Raw genomic sequence first — 15,641 nt, forward strand, 5'->3', positions numbered from 1 at the left:
TATATGAAATACTCAAATATGATGCCTAATGTACAGAGCGTGTCATCTATGACAAAATAGTCATAAGAGTATTCTCAAAATAGGAAGACTATAATTGAATTTTGGACCAAGTAGATTTTCCTCCTACTTTCTTAAATTCATTTCTGGATATTTGTTTTATTTCATTATACTTTTAAGGCATCCCGTCAAAAACAGACCAAAATAATCTGCGGAGCTTAACAGGATCACTTCTTCTTTCTAGCTTTCTCTGACCACCGTTTGCATCCAGAAAATATCATGTCAGCTTTTAAAGACAAAGAAGAAATGCAGTAAAGGAAGTCTTCATTTGGTAAGTTCTCCATTTTTTATGTGAATACTTTAAAGCTGATTGCAAATCCCAGCTTATGACGCATCACCTTCCTTCTTTCTGCATAACTAGAGATGTCAAACATGTTTATCTTCAAATGTTTGGTGCCTAAATAGGTTCTCAGACTCAATTTGTCTCCAGATTGTGATTTGACTGCTAATGTTTTCTGTCACTGCACAGAAATTCAAGCAACACAGTCAAATCTTAGGCCTAGAACTGCCGGTATGTGTTGTTGTTTTAAAAGATGAAAATCTAATTTTATATACTTTTCTAAATAAATGTATTAAAGAATAATCTTGTGCTAAAGTGGAAGCTTATATTTTTCTAATTGGTCCTCAGGATGATGATATAGGTTAATTGTTAACTGTAGAAAGGTTGGATGAGGCCTGGATGACTTTTGTTTCCTGGAGAACAGCTGAGTTTTTTTTTTTTTTTTTTTTTTTTTGCATTTTGGATAAATTGAAAGACAGAGGATGCATTTCCAAACAGTTATTTTTCAAAGCAAAGAAAACAAACATTTGACTTGTTAAACTTTATTGCAATAACTTTGTATTACTCTTAAGAACAAATGTGGGAAGATATGCAAAACATCAAAGTACAAAAATGTTTTTAATGGATAGTTTAGGATTTTGGAAGTGAGGTTCTGTTAAAAGATTATAATCGGGTTATGTCTCATAAAGTTAGCCACTATTGGTGTTGTGTTCCGGGGTTCCTTGTTTTCCTTGAGAGTCTAGGTTCTGCTACTCACCATCTCGCCACCAGATAGCACCAAACTCACCCCTCTCTGGAGTGGTGTGTCGTCATCCTGCACACCTGAGATCAATCTACTCGTCAGGCAAGGTGTACAAGAGGAGCTGACTACCACCACTCTGATGCCTGAGTGTTAGCCATCCACGGTACCTCTGAGCCTCTAGAGCTAGTCTCTATTTCTTCTCGTTGACCGAATTAGTAGTGATTCTCTTCGTTGTTTCCTGCTTCCAGGTTGTTTGCCCTGAGAAGTCCTGGACTCTCCCGGCTACCTCCTCTGTTGATCGCAAGTCCCTCCTGGATCCCTCCACTGGCAGTCGACCCGCTTCCCTGTTTCCGTTCGGCCTGAATCTACCCGTCTGCCACCCCCGACGCCTTCCTTCGCTACCGTCTGGATTTATGTGGCTAAGCGCAGTTCCCCCCAGGACCACAAGAAACTAGGACCCCGAACCCTGCAGTTACCCTCCTAATACAAGAAACGCCTGCTCACAAGTAAGATTGTTCCAATTCTTCGCCAGCAATTCGATTTCCCACACCCTGTGAACTCACCATCATCTTGCCGTTCCTTCGTAGCGTGCTGATACTCCGAGAGCCCTTCCCCCCCTGGACAAGACCCGCCATTTCCGCTTCATTCTCTAGAGCTGTTCAAATAAACTCATTCATATCTTTTATTGCTCTCCTGAGTCGTGTTCTGCATGTGGGCTAGAAATATAGACCCCAATATGACAGAACACTCAGGCCAACAGACAAGTCCAGCAGACGCGATCAGGAGAACGTTATCCGAGCAGCACAACCTGCTCCAATCACACGAAGCAGCATTAAGAGAACTTAGCGCCCGACAAGCCGAGACTAACAAGCAGTTAGCTGAAATTGTTAATTATCTCAAACCTTCCGCTTTCAGGAGGCTCCCAGACCCAGCTCCAGTTCCGCCCGTCCAGCCCACGCTTTTCGAGGTTCACCACCACTGCCTGAGAGATTTTCTGGAGACCAGAGTCAATGTAAAGGTTTTTTGATGCAATGTTCTATAATTTTCAATCACTCCCCTCAGAGTTTCCTTCAAGATGGTTCTAAAATCGCTTATGTTTTGTCCTTGTTATCCGGGCGGGCCTTAGATTGGGCCCAGGCCCGATTTCCGTCACCCTCAAATTATAACTGCTCGTTTGATGAGTTTTTGAAAGAGTTCCGACAGGTTTTCAATCAAGACGCTGATAAGTCTTTCAACTCGCGCCAGCTCATGGGGATTAAACAGGGCCAACGCACAGTAGCAGATTTTGCTATAGACTTCAGAATAAGAGCAGCAGCAACTAATTGGAATGCAGCTGCATTGAAGAGCGTTTATTTCAACGCTCTTAACGAAGGTTTAAAAGATGAACTGGCTGTCCTAGATGAACCAGAGACTTTGGAAGAACTAATCAGCCTAACTATCCGACTTGATAATAGGATCCGGTCCCGTAATAGGGCGAGGAGACAGAGAGACCCACCAGTTCTGTTTCAGGGAGGCATGCCAGCGATTGCTCCACCACAGGCTTCTCAGGACCCTGAACCCATGCAGGTGGGTCGGACACATCTCTCTCCTGAGGAGCGTCAGAGACTATCTCCTCTCGTCTCTGTCTGTATTGTGGCTCCCCAGGACATTTCCTCGCCCAATGTCCAGTCCGGTTAAACTCCCGGGTCCGCCAGTAGAAGTGAGGGAGCTGGCGGACCACCTACAGAGAAAAGATTCTCCTCGCCTGTCACTACCTGCCACCTTGATCTGTAAAAATCAGTCATTCTCATTGTCCGCTCTGGTTGACTCAGGTTGTGAGCAAAATCTGATAGATAGTATGTTAGTTCAACAAATGTCTATTGAAACCGAGCCACTCTCAATCCCTCTTCGAGTCACTGCCATTGATGGAAACACTTTACCCCAAATAACTCATCAGACCAGACCATTACACCTAATCATTTCTGGAAATCATAGTGAACTCACCTCTTTTTTTGTTTTTCCCATGGCCAACTCTCCCATCATCCTCGGTTTTAAATGGCTCCAGGAACATAATCCCCACATCAACTGGGCTGATAGACTTGTCGAATCCTGGTCCACCTCCTGTCATTTGTCTTGTCTCCACTCGGCCGTTCCCCCAGGTCCGCCATCGGCAGAACCGCAGGAGGCAGATCCACCCGACCTATCGATCATCCCACCGGAATATCATGATCTAGCTCCAGTATTCAGTAAGTCCAAGGCTCTTTCATTACCTCCACATCGACCATACGATTGTGCCTCCAAGTTCTCGGGCCACCCAGGTATCAGCCGTACTATTGCACTTGTAAACCGTAAATTCTGGTGGTCTTCAATCCATAAAGATGTAAAAGAGTATGTCTTAGCCTGCACCATCTGCTCACGTAATAAGGCATCTCACCAACCTCCATCTGGTCTCCTACAGCCGCTACCCATCCCCAAACGCCCATGGTCTCATATTTCCATAGACTTTGTCACAGGATTGCCACCTTCTAAAGGCATGACCACCATCTTAACCATTGTAGATCGTTTTTCTAAGGCCTGCCACTTTGTTCCCCTCCGTAAACTACCCACAGCATTTCAAACTGCCCAGTTACTTATTAAACACGTTTTCCGCTTGCATGGCATACCACTGGAGATCTTATCGGACCGTGGACCACAATTCATTTCCCAGGTGTGGAAAAATTTCTGTACTGCACTTCATGCTAAGGTTTCTCTCACCTCTGGTTTTCATCCACAGACTAATGGCCAAACTGAGAGACGTAATCAGGATTTAGAAACTACTCTCCGCTGCTTCACTTCCTCCAATCCGTCAGATTGGAGCCAGTATCTCCCATGGGTCGAATACGCACATAACAGCCACATCTCTGCAGCAACTGGTTTGTCCCCTTTCGAAGCCTCCCTAGGTTATCAACCCCCGTTACTTTCGTCCGAAGAGGAAGACATCTCTGTAACCTCAGTCCGCCACCATATCCGTCGTTGCCAGAACATTTGGAGAACCACACCACAACCTTAACAGCACAGCCGAACAAAACAAACGACAGGCAAAAGGGTTCCAGCTCCCACCTACACTCCCGGCCAGAAGGTGTGGTTATCGTCCCGAGATATTCCTTTGAAAGCCATTTCCAAGAAATTGTCTCCCCGTTTTATTGGTCCCTTCGAGGTCGAAGCCATTATTAATCCCTCTGCTATTCGCCTTCGTCTGCCAGCCTCCCTCCGAGTTCACCCTACTTTCCACGTTTCTCAGATAAAGCCCGTCCAGACCAGCACGCTCTGCCCTCCTTCCGAGCCCCCTCCTCCCCCCCGAGAAATTGATGGTCATCCGGCCTACTCCGTCCGCCGGATCGTGGACTCCCGTCGGCGAGGTCGTGGTTGGCAGTACCTCGTCGATTGGGAGGGCTACGGTCCGGAGGATCGCTCCTGGGTCCCGGGATCTTTTATTTTAGATCCTTCCCTCATTACAGATTATCACTCGTCGCTCCCATCTTGCTCGTCTCGGCCGCCAGGTGGCGACCGTTGAGGGGGGGGTACTGTTGTGTTCCGGGGTTCCTTGTTTTCCTTGAGAGTCTAGGTTCTGCTACTCACCATCTCGCCACCAGATAGCACCAAACTCACCCCTCTCTGGAGTGGTGTGTCGTCATCCTGCACACCTGAGATCAATCTACTCGTCAGGCAAGGTGTACAAGAGGAGCTGACTACCACCACTCTGATGCCTGAGTGTTAGCCATCCACGGTACCTCTGAGCCTCTAGAGCTAGTCTCTATTTCTTCTCGTTGACCGAATTAGTAGTGATTCTCTTCGTTGTTTCCTGCTTCCAGGTTGTTTGCCCTGAGAAGTCCTGGACTCTCCCGGCTACCTCCTCTGTTGATCGCAAGTCCCTCCTGGATCCCTCCACTGGCAGTCGACCCGCTTCCCTGTTTCCGTTCGGCCTGAATCTACCCGTCTGCCCCCCCCGACGCCTTCCTTCGCTACCGTCTGGATTTCGGTGGCTAAGCGCAGTTCCCCCCAGGACCACAAGAAACTAGGACCCCGAACCCTGCAGTTACCCTCCTAATACAAGAAACGCCTGCTCACAAGTAAGATTGTTCCAATTCTTCGCCAGCAATTCGATTTCCCACACCCTGTGAACTCACCATCATCTTGCCGTTCCTTCGTAGCGTGCTGATACTCCGAGAGCCCTTCCCCCCCTGGACAAGACCCGCCATTTCCGCTTCATTCTCTAGAGCTGTTCAAATAAACTCATTCATATCTTTTATTGCTCTCCTGAGTCGTGTTCTGCATGTGGGCTAGAAATATAGACCCCAATATGACAATTGGGTCTTCATTTAGCAATATAGATTAGTTGATTTGAGAGTCTGACAGACCAATAAGGTTTGCTTAAATCACTGTAAAATGTTTGAGATTGGAGCGGTTTTAAAATGGTTAAAGTCCAGTTGAGTCTTGATCCCCTTCAAACTAAACCTATGCTTTAAATTTAGGATTTTACAATGGCATTAACGTGACCCTGGTAAGAAATTAACTGCTTATAACCCTTTAGCGCATGTACACTTTCAAAATATTGGCCTATCCTTTTTCATTTCCAACAGTCTAGCCATAAAAAGCGGGAAACCTTTGTGATTAATAAATTTATTTTTATAATTTACAGAATAAGACATTTAAAAAATTTTTAAAACTATGAAATTGTCACAGTGTCGTTATTCTCTTTTTGTTCTGCTTTGGCTGACCCATTCTGGTCTGCTCCTGCTTCTCCCTGAGAAGAAAAAACATCTTGTTTGGCTGATCCATTCTGGTCTGCTCCTGGTTCTCCCTGAGAAGAAAAAACATCTTGTTTGGCTGATCCATTCTGGTCTGCTCCTGGTTCTCCCTGAGAAGAAAAAACATCTTGTTTGGCTGATCCATTCTGGTCTGCTCCTGGTTCTTCTACCATTGCTGACTTCTTTGATGTTCCTGTTCCAATTTTAGAAGAACAAAATAGAGTTTTGAGAGAGTGTTAAAAAAAAAACCCTATAACACACCTAAATCTACAGACTTAAACAAAATGTTTAATGATTCTGGTTTATGACGTACCTGTGAGGTAATTTCTGTGCATTCGATGGAAAAGCAGGAGACCAAAGAAGAGGATAAACCCAATGCAGGCAATTATCACTCCACACAACAGGAAGCTGTAGCTTCCTTCAGACTGAATGATCTGTGGAGAAAATATCAAAATTAAACTTGTAAACATAAATCTAAATCAACTGCTGTTGTATGTTTGTGATTAAGGACATAATTCTCCTCATTTATAATTTTTTTTAAACAACACAGGCACTTACTGAGCCAACCAGGACCTGCATTACCATCTCTCCCATCCCTGCACTTGTCACCAGGACAGAGGTTGCACATCCTACAAAAACAAATTCATATTCTCTCATTTCATTCCACCAGTGCATTATTATTTTGAAGTAAAAGAAAAAAAAGTTATACCCTGGTAATCAAGGATATCCTCAGTGTAGGCAAGCATACAGGGGAAAATGCTGCTCAAAAAAAGTCCACATAAACAGGTTCCGACAAACAGGAAGATTCTGCTGGTGTAGAAAATGAGCAGCATCAACACAGTAACAATAGCTCCTGCCTGCAAAAATAAAGAGAGTGGTTTGTCTAAGAGCATGGAGTTTTAGTGAAAAGGAGAAATATCTTGCTACAACCACAAACATCTGTGAGAATCCAACACAAAGTGAATCATTAAGAAGTGGAAGGAACTGGATGCATGTTGTTATTTTAACAAACACCTGAAATTGTGGATTGAATAGGTCTTTAGCAGCTATTAAATATTCCTAAATAAAATCAAGTGCAACTAATTGACAACAGAGATCACCTAATTAGTAAATGCTACATGCAGTGGAACTTCCTGTAGACAACATGAATCATAGTGGTAGCCGCATAATGAGGTAAAGATGGATAGAGCTAAATCTGGGACAATTCTTTAAGGAAAACCTGTTAGAGGTTGCAAATGACTTGAAACTGGGACAGAGATCACCTTTCAGCAGCTCTAAACATACAGCCAGAGCTCAACTTGAATGTTTTCCATCAAAGTATATTGTTAGTAAAATTTCCTAAATTAATTACAATTGAAAAGTTAATTTCAGAAACTCAATTCACTAAATTAGATGGAGCTAGTTTTGTTCAAGCTTTTTTTCCTGGTAATTATGATGATTTCCTGCTTGCTGCTAATGAAAGCGCGACATTTCGGATCAGTATGTTATATCAAACCAATTAAAAAAACTTTTTTTAAAGCGGTAATGTAGGCTTAATAACAAGTGTGATTAATACCTGTATTAGGGTTATTTTCAAAAAGCACTTTTGATCTGTTGAAAGAGAATAATTTGAATGTGTTTTCCAAATTATAGAATATGACTATATGCTATGTTAATTTAGACCTAATTCTCTAAAAACAGATGTTTTTAGGTGCTCCTGCTTCAGTTTCACAAGAGACTGGCAGAGATATGAATGGTATGAATTAACAACAGCTCTACATAGGCTCAAAAAAAACTCAGAGCTCTAGTTGCAGTAATAAGCATTTTAATAAAGTAACTCAACAGGATGGAATGAAAATGCACACAATACATCCCAGAAAAAAAAACGAAAAAAACATATACCCTTTTCCTTTCTCTTCAGTTAATCACCAGTTATTCTTTTACAGAAAATCCCCCAAATACACTTAGGTTTGTGGTTGTAAAAGAAAAAAAAAAATCTCCCAAATTTAAAGAAGTATGATCAAGGCACTGTGGGGTATACTAAGAAAATGTGCCTCGAACTTCTTAGTTGACCTTACCAGGTTGAACATGAGGAGCCGTACAGGTTGGAAACGATATGAGAGAGGAATAGACAAAAGGCGTCCAGCTGTGATCGCTGCCCAGAAAATACTAGCCAGGTAACCTGCTGTCTTGTTCGGCAATGACATCGGTGGGGCCACGGCGTAGGTGTACACAAAGCCAGCATACGCTCCCTGAGAAGAAAAAAACATCTTGTTTCATGCACCCTATTTTCTATGCTTTATGGGATGCATATCTTGTAAAGACTAATAAAAGTTTATTTGGGAAATAATGCATGTGAAATGAATACCGTGTGATTTATTTGCACCTCTCACTCACCACAATGCCATCGGTCATAAAGAGCACCATCCCTCCAAGGATATGAATCATAAAGAAGGATACTGGCAGTCCACGCAGGTTATCATTCTGACAGCAGCTGAAGATACTCCCATGACCTGTGGCAGAGCAAAAGAAATGTCAGAAATGATGTATCGGTCTGCACAAAATGGCATTCATTGTTTTGTTTTCATATTTCCTGACAACGTATTTGTTATTCATGAAGGAATGTAAGATGAATTAAAATGAAAGTAAAAAAAAAAACAACTAATATTTCTTTCACATGCGTACCTCCAGCTTTATGTTCCTTCTGCTCCAAGTCTGGGCCCTCTGCCCCCTGCTGGGTCTCCATTGCTAGTTCATCCTTGTCTAAAAGACGTGGAGTGCTGCCAGGACAGCATGGGAGTAAGTTCTCCCGATACATAAGAAACAGCACAGCAATGGGCACAGGCAGCTGAAAAAGCAACAAAATAAGTAAAAACAACAAATTTCCGTCAAATAAATAATAAGTAAAAATCAAATGACGACTAACGTATGCCTGCCGAGTGTCTTACATTTATAAGCGCCATGATCCAGAAAGCATATTGCACAATTGGCTCCTCCTTCACCACTCCATCATGAGGCAGGTGGCTCTGAGTTATGTTGTGCTCTGCAATTGGACTGTATCTCAGCATGCTCCTGAAATGATGCATGATCTCGGTCTCGTTCCCCGTATGATTCCCACAGCCTGTCTCAGAGAGGAAAGGATCTGCAATCAGTGGACTCACCAGGGCTCCAAACCCGATGAAGAAGTGCAGAGCCTGCAGAAGCACATAAAGGGCAGGAACGTCAAACTACCAGAGTCTTGGAAGAACAGCAGCATATCTTTCTATCCTATTATTTAAATGAGCGTCTCTTTAGTTTACCTGTAAGAAAATGGCTGAGTCCTTCCGATAGATGGCGACCAGTTGAATGTTAGCAATGGTGTCAATAACTCCCATTGCCAAACCAGACACAGCCATGGCAATGGCCAGTACGAGGACATTATTACATACAGGAATGATGGCAAATATCACAGAGATGAGAAGAGCAGAGACAAATAGGGCAGCTAGAGCACTGAATAACCTTTAAGGACAAAAAATAAAAAAGACACAGACAGACAGTTAAAATGAAGACGAATCTCTTGACGCTTACTTGTTTAGTGATACTTACGTTCTCTTGAAAACGCCACCAACCGAGCTGCCGATCAACAAGCAGAACTGCTGAGAAAAGAAGACCCAGGTAATCTGGCTCAGTGTTGAGTTTGTTTGACATTGCAAGTCCAATATTGTAGGTCCAAGAAAAGCAATGCACAGTCCAAAGCTGAAGAAAACGCTCCAGTAAGTCAGCGTGTGATGAGCGTTTCGTTTGAATAGAGTTACAATCCTCTCATCTATGAACATCTTGGGCACAGAAGACCACCGGGTATATTTTTTTCACAGCCGAATGTCGAACAAATCTCTGAGGTTCTATTGACTTCTGCTTCAGTGAAATTGGTTTCTGGATCTCTATTTAAAGCCTTCCACTCTCTCCCTTTTTTGGATTGCTCAACTGAAAAGGATGTCCGCCTGAGTTAATGGGTGAAGTCTTGATTCCTCCAACAATATTATTCCAATCTGAATGGCGTCAATGTTTGACTTAGAAAGAGCGCTGCTTGTTGAAATGCTACAAGAAAGTTAACATTTGTGTGTCACTGTATTGCACAGTATGTCACATTTATGTTAATGGAAATGTGTCATACAGAAAGCAACGACACAGATCTGTCTCATGTACAGATTGTGTAATATTTGTCATATATGGATAATTTAAAAGTCACTATTGAGAACAATAATCATCTTGGTAAGTTGTTGAATAATATAATTTGATAAAACTCAAAAGAATTACAGCCAGATAAAGTGATTTCCATAGAATATTTATTATTGCCCCAAAAACAAGGCTTATGCAGGCTTCAAATACAGGACAGAGATACAATATAAGGAGGAGTGTATGCCCTCAACACGTGTTGCTACATTTTAGTTCTCTTTTGGCCTGTGAAAATGTTAAAATGCTAACAAAATCACTTGTACAGCAAGTGGCAACTTTTATAGTTCCTGTAAAATAAATGCAAATGAACATTTTTATACAGTTTTATTCCTTAAGTTGACCAGAGTCTAAGATTTATTTTTTAAAATAGTGGTACTAAGACAGATTGACAAGCCGTTCAAGTAGGGCTGGAGACCCGCACTATTAAATTATTATCTGATGGCCTTTGAGATAAAATTGCGCTGGGATTACCAAACTGATAATTATCCTAAACATACGACCAAATAAACTCTGAAATAGTTCACCAGACACAAAGAGACAGAATATATCAGATGTTTCACCCAGAGGTGCACATTAAGTAACATCCTGCTATTACATTTATCAGCTTGAATGGTTGCAGTCAAGCTTAGATTTCCTTGAATTGGTTTGATGGAACAAATATCACTTTGTAATAAATAAATGCTTATTTATTTATTACAACTTATCTGAATTTGTGTCAGTGTCAGGGACTAATGTGTTTCTAGAATGAAATCAAATCAGGAAAAGTTTGGTCATGTACTCCAATTTTAAACCATCACACATTTCTTTGTTTCAATGTTGTGATTAGGTTCATTTTTCTCTCAACTAATTAGTTTCTTCTACTGTCATTATTTGTGTTAATCTAAATAAATGAGAAAACACAATATGCACAATCCTATTTTAGAAAAAAAATCTAATCCTGTTAATGTGAGAAAGGAGGAAACTGGTTATGACCAAATATGGGCATCTGTCTCACTCACAGTGGAGAGAACCAGAAATCAAAGACTTGCTGTTTTTCATTATTATTTTGAATTTATTTATCTTATGGGAGGAACTTTTGACAAACTGATAGAGCAAGACGACATAAATCTTTACACTGCTATGTGTCTGCAAATCTGTTACTAAATCATCTTGCATATGTGTTTCCAGACTGGTTTGTATCGCACGTCTTCTGCGATTTAATTTGCCTCAAAATATAAAAAATATGCCTATCTGCATTTGTCAGCTGCATCCTAAAAATGAAGAATCCTTTTTTTGCTAAATATGTCATGTTTTCTTGAGATGATATCTCCTGCTGCCGTGATATCTTTCAGAGTCAGCCATGCAAAGCCTCCAGCTGTGTAACTGATTTGCCAACGTGTTGAACATGTTGGTTATGTTCTAAACCCTGAAAAATACGAGTGTTTTTAGAACAGGCATTCATTAACATTCACTTCCTCTTCTTTGAGACGCTGCAACATGAGAGGAGTTCTTCAGGTAATTGTCAACTAACACTATCTTGGAGACAGGTGCTGAAAATAAATTCTGGTTACTGAAGTAGGCCATCTCTTTCTGAACTGAAACATGTCAGTTTTCAAAATCTGAAGCACAGTGTTGAATTCAAATGAGAACAATATATCATTTATCATTTAAAATCAATTAACATTTTAAGAAGGGATATTTAAACATTAAAAGTGAAGTACATGGTATTTCATGAAAAAATAATTTTCGTTTTCAGCTTTACAAGAGATTAGTCATTTCGTTTTTCTTTCATTTTTTGGTTTGAAAATGTATTATTTTAGTATTTCTTCTTCATCTGTCTGTTCATAAACACCCTACTACTCAAAATGCATGCTGGATAAATGTCAGAGAAGTTAAATATGTACTGGGTGACAGCTCTGACCACACATAAGTCAGCTTTGTTTTGATTTTGTTGCTATGTAGAGAATGTGCTTCATGGCAGAAAGAAGTTGCCCAAAATGCATTAGATGCTTTTGAAAGGGAGTAATTACAAATGTACTAATATACAGGAAAATTACCAACAGCAGATGTTTCCCAGTGACCACTATGTTTACATGTACTCAGATTGCATGACAATAATTTGCTCTTCTCTCCAATACAATAGAGATTTTGCTTTAGTCCTAGAGACCTGAACTTTTCAGTCACCCAATACTGGTTTTTATTTTGCCCCCAAATTGTTTAATGCCACATTTATCATCAAGACATTTCCTTGACTATGAATGACGGGCGAATTCTTCACAGTGTTGGGTTCAGTTGTGAAAGGGAGTTCTTTTTATTCCTCCATTTAAATCATTGTATCTTTGCTGTTTTGTTCAAAACTTCTTTAAAAGACTGCAAGAAATCATAGCACCTAGGAAGTATAAAACACAGAAATGCAGAATTGCTGAGGAGCTTTGCATGTCTAGGTTGTTAAACAAATTAAAGTGTGTGTCTTTGTTCAGCAATAAAGTTGACATTCCTATAGAAACTTAGATATCTGTTTTCATTGCTGAGTAATTCTATTACAGTTTTACAGAACTGATAAGACCAATAAACAGCTAAAAGCTAGAACAGACCTATTTATTTTATTTTATTTTTCTTTACATTTTTTGTATGAGTAAAAAAACACATATTCTTAAAGTTGTAAGAATAATGTTAATGAAACTGTTTGGTAATTTCAGAATAAGCAACAATAAATGCCATAGTTCATTTCTATTTCTATTTCAAAAAAAGAGAGCTCACATTTGGGATTGGAGAGAAACACGTTTGCCTCTAATATCTTAAAGGAAAGTATCACATCAAACACACAATGCTTTGTAGATTTGACTGACTAAATCTTCTCAGAGTCCCGATGGGTGAATATTATACTAGACTAGATGCTTGTTGAACCACAGCTGCTTCTAAATAAGTTTGTGAATTTAAAGTTGATCACAGAGACAAATTGCTCAGTAAACAGGCTTCTAAAGTCAAACTCATTACATGCTCACTAAATTATTCTGCACAGAGATGGTCAAATAATCAAATGGAGTGAGCCAACCAGCACATCATTTTCTGATGTGAGAGGAATTCCTAATCAACTATTTTTTTCCAACACTAGATGGTGTGAAAGTGCTGCCCTGTTTAGTCAGCAAACTATCAGACTTCCATAAAAACTGTTTCCAAAGAAATCTCTGAGGAACTGCTAAAATATTGTAAACGAGGAAGCCAATAAAAAGCAAACTACTTGTGAATATCCCATCTTTAATTCAGTCCTTATTGTTTTTTTGGTCTTGGCAGCCACTTCAAGGTCCAAAGCATTGCTGCTTTGCTCTCCTCTGTCTCATCTCCATATGCTGACATTTATCCAATCAGCAATCAGAAACTTGAAGCAGAGCCAGGACAATGTGACAGGAATTATAAGAAGATTACTATTTTTTTTTAATTCACACTACCCTCCCCCCAAAGTTTTAGAGTATCTATCTTGTTCCATTAGGATCCAAACCGCCTGCAGAGCATGTGTTCTGATTTAAGACATTCCCTAACCTATAAATCAAAAAATTTGCATAATATTCAGCTCAAACTCATCCATTAGTCAGTAACACAAGTGAAACAGATTAGCCAAAGGAGATGTGTCACAGAGCAGTGAGAGATGTTCCTGTCACTCTTCCATATTTCTGCAGTCAGTCCTTGCAGCTTTGGATAGAAATGCCCTGCAGAGAACCCCCCTCTACATCTCAACAAGCCTGAAATAGAGGCAATGATGTGAGGTATGCAAACAGACGTGTCTGCGGGGCAAAACACTTCTATTCGTTTTTGGCTTGGTGCACTCTAAAACTGAGGAAGGTAAAGTTGAGGTAACAGTGGTTCATGAATATATCAAAAGATGCTATAAGACTGCAGCTATTGAGGTAAAAATATATATTTATATTATTTATTTTATATTAAATAAACATCAGCTGTCTAAAATGATAGCAGGCTGGGTTTATAAAAGTAAGAACAAAGACAAAACTGTCCAAAAAGCACACGTATGTCTATTTCTATATTTCAAGATTTCATCTGTTACATTATATTGGATAGAGATGACCTGAAAAAATACAAAAGGCAGTTTTGAGTCGGGATTTCGTTTATTAAAGCTGGGTTCATACAACCTCATGCAGGAGGAATATAGGTCCAGTAAAAGTTTGAACTTACATCCAATTAAGTTGCTGTGGAAAAAATCCCTCCGATATTGCCGATTAACAATAATCCTGGGTCAAAATTTCTCTACAGGAATTTTACACACTCCTTGTTACTTATTGCAAATTCTTGATTGGAGGTGATGCAACAGGTGGCACCTTTTTGTTTGTTTGTTTGGATAACTTTTTTCCATTAATAAATGAATTCATAATTTCAAAACAGCATGTTTTGTTTATCTAATTTTTGTCACAAATGTGAATTCAAATGCTACAGTATAAAAAAAATGTAAGTATATTGTTGCATATGATTTTATTAATGGTAATGATAATAGTGCATGGATTTACCTAAATCAGTAAACATAAAGCTAGTTATGTGGATACCTTATTTAAACAAGCTGAAAAAGTTTTCACTCTGCCCTGATTAAGTATTTTTATTGCCCGATCATTTTATCTCTATATGTAACAAAGACAACCAAGAAAACAACATCTGTTGTCATAACTCTGTAGCGATTTACCTTTTATTTGCTTAATGTGTTGTTACATTGAATATTAAAACTTGTAATCACTGGGTTTTACAGTGCTATTTAACTGCTTTCTTTCTTTCTTAATAGGATTTGTAGGAAGAAAAATGATCCAATGTGGAAACATGCACATGAGTAAAACAAGATCTTTATCATTATTTAGATACAAAGTGAGAAAAAGGAACAAAGTTGGTACTAAAATGTATTATTTTAAGTACAATAGCCATTATTTGCTACAGAACAGGAAAGACAAGAGAACATGCCATCCAAGTGTGGGAGAAATGTGCTGACCTTACATGGAGCTGTGATTAAACAAAGCTGGAGGAGATTTAGTCACCATACACAGTGAGAAGGACCATGGAGAAGTGGCACCATAACCATTTCAAATCCTCCGACACATCTTTGTGCCAATATTTCAATGCTTTGAGTTGAATTGAGGAATAAATAACTCAAGATATGCATCTCAAAATGGACTCCTACATTTCGTTTAACATTACAACAAACTCTAGAATATAAAATGCTTGCTAGACTCAGCTGAGCTGATCCTAACTGGCCTGGTTAGACTTACAGTTGCTGCTAAAATGAATCCCCTTTGATCTAATAATTTAACAGAGTACTTTTGCAGAAACGTTTTTTCTTTCTTTGCATCAGCTGTCACAGTTAGGCTTGTTATCTAATAAAAAAAGCCTACAAAGCAAGAAATAAAAGCAGGATCACTAAGAATTATATTCACAGGTATGAGATTCTGCGGAGTGGATATGACAAAATAATCTTGACTTAGAAAGCCTAAATGGAGCCAACACACGAGCAAGAGAGGATTGTCGTCATTTTCATGGATGAGATGCTGTCTCATTGTATGAGGACAGATAATAAGGCTCGAGTACAATCTGAATGGACTTAATGAATGGAACGAGACTGATTAAAAAATGC

The 15,641-nt window shown here is 39.8% G+C and overlaps 1 protein-coding gene across 2 annotated transcripts; it reads right to left on the reverse strand.

The window, feature by feature from the left end:
- Positions 1-5,440: 5,440 nt before the first annotated feature.
- On the reverse strand, positions 5,441-9,639 carry mfsd4ab (major facilitator superfamily domain containing 4Ab). Of its 2 annotated transcripts, XM_044131314.1 has the most exons (11): positions 9,410-9,639; positions 9,124-9,322; positions 8,773-9,018; positions 8,510-8,672; positions 8,222-8,337; positions 7,903-8,076; positions 6,555-6,702; positions 6,404-6,474; positions 6,159-6,279; positions 5,971-6,038; positions 5,441-5,820 (listed from the first exon to the last, which is right to left on the reverse strand). In XM_044131314.1, the coding sequence occupies exons 1-11, from the start codon at positions 9,637-9,639 to the stop codon at positions 5,764-5,766; spliced, it is 1,593 nt and encodes a 530-aa protein (XP_043987249.1). In that variant the 3' UTR covers positions 5,441-5,763. The 2 variants fall into 2 exon arrangements, with proteins under 2 accessions (XP_043987249.1, XP_043987242.1); XM_044131307.1 differs by having other exon boundaries at positions 5,441-6,038.
- Positions 9,640-15,641: the final 6,002 nt, after the last annotated feature.

Source organism: Gambusia affinis, linkage group LG01, assembly GCF_019740435.1.
Source record: "Gambusia affinis linkage group LG01, SWU_Gaff_1.0, whole genome shotgun sequence".
NCBI lineage: Eukaryota > Metazoa > Chordata > Actinopteri > Cyprinodontiformes > Poeciliidae > Gambusia > Gambusia affinis.

What these genes read in the sequence shown, in the direction of transcription:
- mfsd4ab (XM_044131307.1), bottom strand. Translation starts at nt 9,639, where the DNA reads ATGTTCATAGATGAGAGGATTGTAACTCTATTCAAACGAAACGCTCAT. An exon ending in TTATGACCGATGGCATTGTG is followed by an intron (nt 8,077 to 8,221) that starts GTGAGTGAGAGG and finishes TTTTCTTCTCAG; the next exon opens with GGAGCGTATGCTGGCTTTGT. An exon ending in GGCTCCTCATGTTCAACCTG is followed by an intron (nt 6,703 to 7,902) that starts GTAAGGTCAACT and finishes TTATTTTTGCAG; the next exon opens with GCAGGAGCTATTGTTACTGT.